A 2,603-nucleotide genomic window follows, 5' to 3' on the forward strand; every position below is an offset into this window, starting at 1 on the left:
GGATGTTATTAAGGAAATGGCACGTTTTCTCCACCTCCACGTCGCCTCACTGTCCCTCCTCCGAAACCCAGGCGCTCCAAGAAAGGTCTGTTGCACCTGTGCTTGCTGTTTGATTATTGCATTTGGGTTGCAAGCTGCCTTGAGTTTTTACTTCTTGATTCCAGGATCTCAGGATGTTTGCCTCTTAAGAGTTGCGAGGAGTAGGAAGTGCACTCTTTCTTCCCTGTACAGCACTGTTTGTAGTCACCCCATGCTGTGACCTTGTTTGGACGTTAAATGTTCTTGAGGAAAGGGAAATCTTTCTTTTTCTGGGGCTTGTCTTCTGTTCTCTATGATGTCCCAAAGTCATAAATGTTTGCATGAGTTGCAATGACTGGAAAGGACTGTTTGCTTCTGTTGTTTGTTGGACCCTGTCTTGGTCTTTGTTTTTCTTGTTCTTGTTTGAAGTGTTTAGTTTGATTAGTGTTAAAAGTTAAGTTTGAACTTGTGATGTATTTTCTTCCACAGCTGAACTGGATAAACAAGAAAATTACAAGCCTCATCCAACTGAGAACTACAGACCTCGCTCAGGTAAGAATTGCTCCTTGAAGTCTTCAAATACTGTAATGTTGAGGTTGTAAAAGAAAGTTTGGAATTAACAGCCAAGCAATAACCACATAACTGCCTGTTAGAGAAGGGTTTATTCCCTACTGAGAATCCTTTTAATTTGAGCTTCTGGAGGAGTCCTGCCACAAGCTAATGGTTTCTGAATATATTGTTTTACCCGGAGCCTAGCCAAGCTGCATTCTGGAAAGAAGGAACTAGTTGCCTATGCAGTATTGTTTCAAGGGACTTGAATTTCAGTGTGAAAATGCTAGAAAGGCAGAACATGCAAGGTGAGCAAATGTTGTGGGTGGGGAGGAAGGAATGGCAGGAGGCTGCCAGAATGGTTGCTAGAAGAGAGTCGAGATTCAGGTTGCCTGCTTTGTAGGCAGAGCAAGGGGGAGGTGCTGTCAAAAGCAAGAAGTGGCAACAAGAATGCAGAAAGGCAGGATAATACCTGAGAAATCTCATCCAGCTGAGTCAGGTGGACATGACATTGTAACCCCAACAGGATGGGCAGTAAGTGAAGGTCTCGCTGCTGTTTGGAGAGATGCTGGGAATTTAGAATGTGGGGGGGACAGGCTGTCCAGTCTTGGCAGCACGAGGATCATGGCTCTTCTTTGAATGGCAGCGGAACTGAGAAAAGGAAGTGTTCTTTCTGTGTGCTTAGGCATTAAGAACAGAGGCTGTGTTTGCCCTTTCAGTAGGAATTTGCAGGAGGATGCCAGCAGAGCACCCAGTCTTGCTTTGGATGGGCATTGGGACTAGACTGAATAAGGGGAGGGCTCTTGGATCAATGAGAAGATGGGCATGAGATAGGTGAGTTCATTAGGGACTGGACAGTTTGCAGTTATCAGAGTCCTTAGCTCTGCTTTTCTCCACTTCAGGTATATCTACACTGTAGTCGCATGTCCATGCTAACTTTAAACAAGCCAACTTGGCTACTATTGGAGACATAGCTAGGGTAGCATGGAGCTCATCATGGGCTCCAACACCTGCCCAAGAAGCTGAGTAGATCCTAGTTGGAACTGCCAGCTGGTGTATGGGTAGCTTGTGTATGCTTATGCTACATTGCAGTTGCAGTAGCATCTGCAGGGCAGACATAGCCTTAGCATCTGCTCTGTAAGTAGAGCCTGAAGCTTTGCTTATAAGGCGCACCCTAGAGTAGGCTTTCCACTCTATGGCTCCCTCTGCTCTTCTTACCCCTTAAAGACTAGGCCTGTGCACTTGTGCAGCGTGGGGACATGGGGCTGGGTCCTCTTGGGTATCACAGATGTTCTGTGTAGGCCATAGTTGTGGTTTTTCAATTGCTGTGGCCTGACTTAAAGGGCTAACCTAGTGGGATGTGGATATTTCCACCTTACCAGCTGTGCTCCATGTCAATTCCCTCTGTCAAGTCAGCAGTTCTAAAAGTGCTGTGTGGTGAGGAGGTGTACCTTCTCACTTCCTTCAATCACAAAAGGAAGTGAATTGCTTTCATTCAAGTTTTCAACATCAACACTGTTTGCCCCACAGAGCCCAGATCTGGAAAATATCAGACCATAGATGAAAATGAGAGAGAGAGACGTAAGCTATAAACAGTTGGTAAAGGTCCTTCAACAGGGAGACCTCAGTAGCCTTTAGAAAGAAAAGCCGGATGTGCACCTGTGTAGTCCCCTGCTGGCTTTTTCCAAGTCCCTCATTTCTCCTCCCCTATATCAATGTTGCATTCCTACCCCAGCTTTCCCACCAAAAAAGAGGCAAAGTAGAGGAACAAGAGTTGCACACAGCAGGTAGGCCAGGGGTGGGCAAAATGTGACCCGTGGGCCAGATGTGGCCTGCGGGGCCCCTAAAAATTTTAGAAAATTAATATTTATCTGCCCTTAACTGCCTGTCATGCAGCCCTTGATGGCTTGCCAAAATTCAGTAAGTGGCCCTCCACCCCAAAATAATTCCCCACCCCTGAGCTAGACAGAGCTAGGCTGCTTGGCTCCCACTCCGTGAAGCCTGGAAGTGGAGGCCTGAGGAACAGCAAGAAGATG

At 46.5% G+C, this 2,603-nt stretch overlaps 1 protein-coding gene across 8 annotated transcripts in view; it reads left to right on the forward strand.

The window, feature by feature from the left end:
• The window catches only part of TSPOAP1 (TSPO associated protein 1), a 253,233-nt gene that overhangs the window by 201,071 nt on the left and 49,559 nt on the right, over positions 1–2,603 (forward strand). For all 8 annotated transcript variants that reach the window (XM_019507394.1, XM_019507550.1, XM_019507335.1 and 5 more), the window contains one exon: positions 508–570. In XM_019507394.1, the coding sequence (XP_019362939.1) occupies positions 508–570 (63 nt within the window). The remainder of the gene's footprint in view (positions 1–507; positions 571–2,603) is intronic.

Source organism: Gavialis gangeticus, unplaced genomic scaffold, assembly GCF_001723915.1.
Source record: "Gavialis gangeticus isolate Ggan-Ray unplaced genomic scaffold, GavGan_comp1, whole genome shotgun sequence".
NCBI lineage: Eukaryota > Metazoa > Chordata > Crocodylia > Gavialidae > Gavialis > Gavialis gangeticus.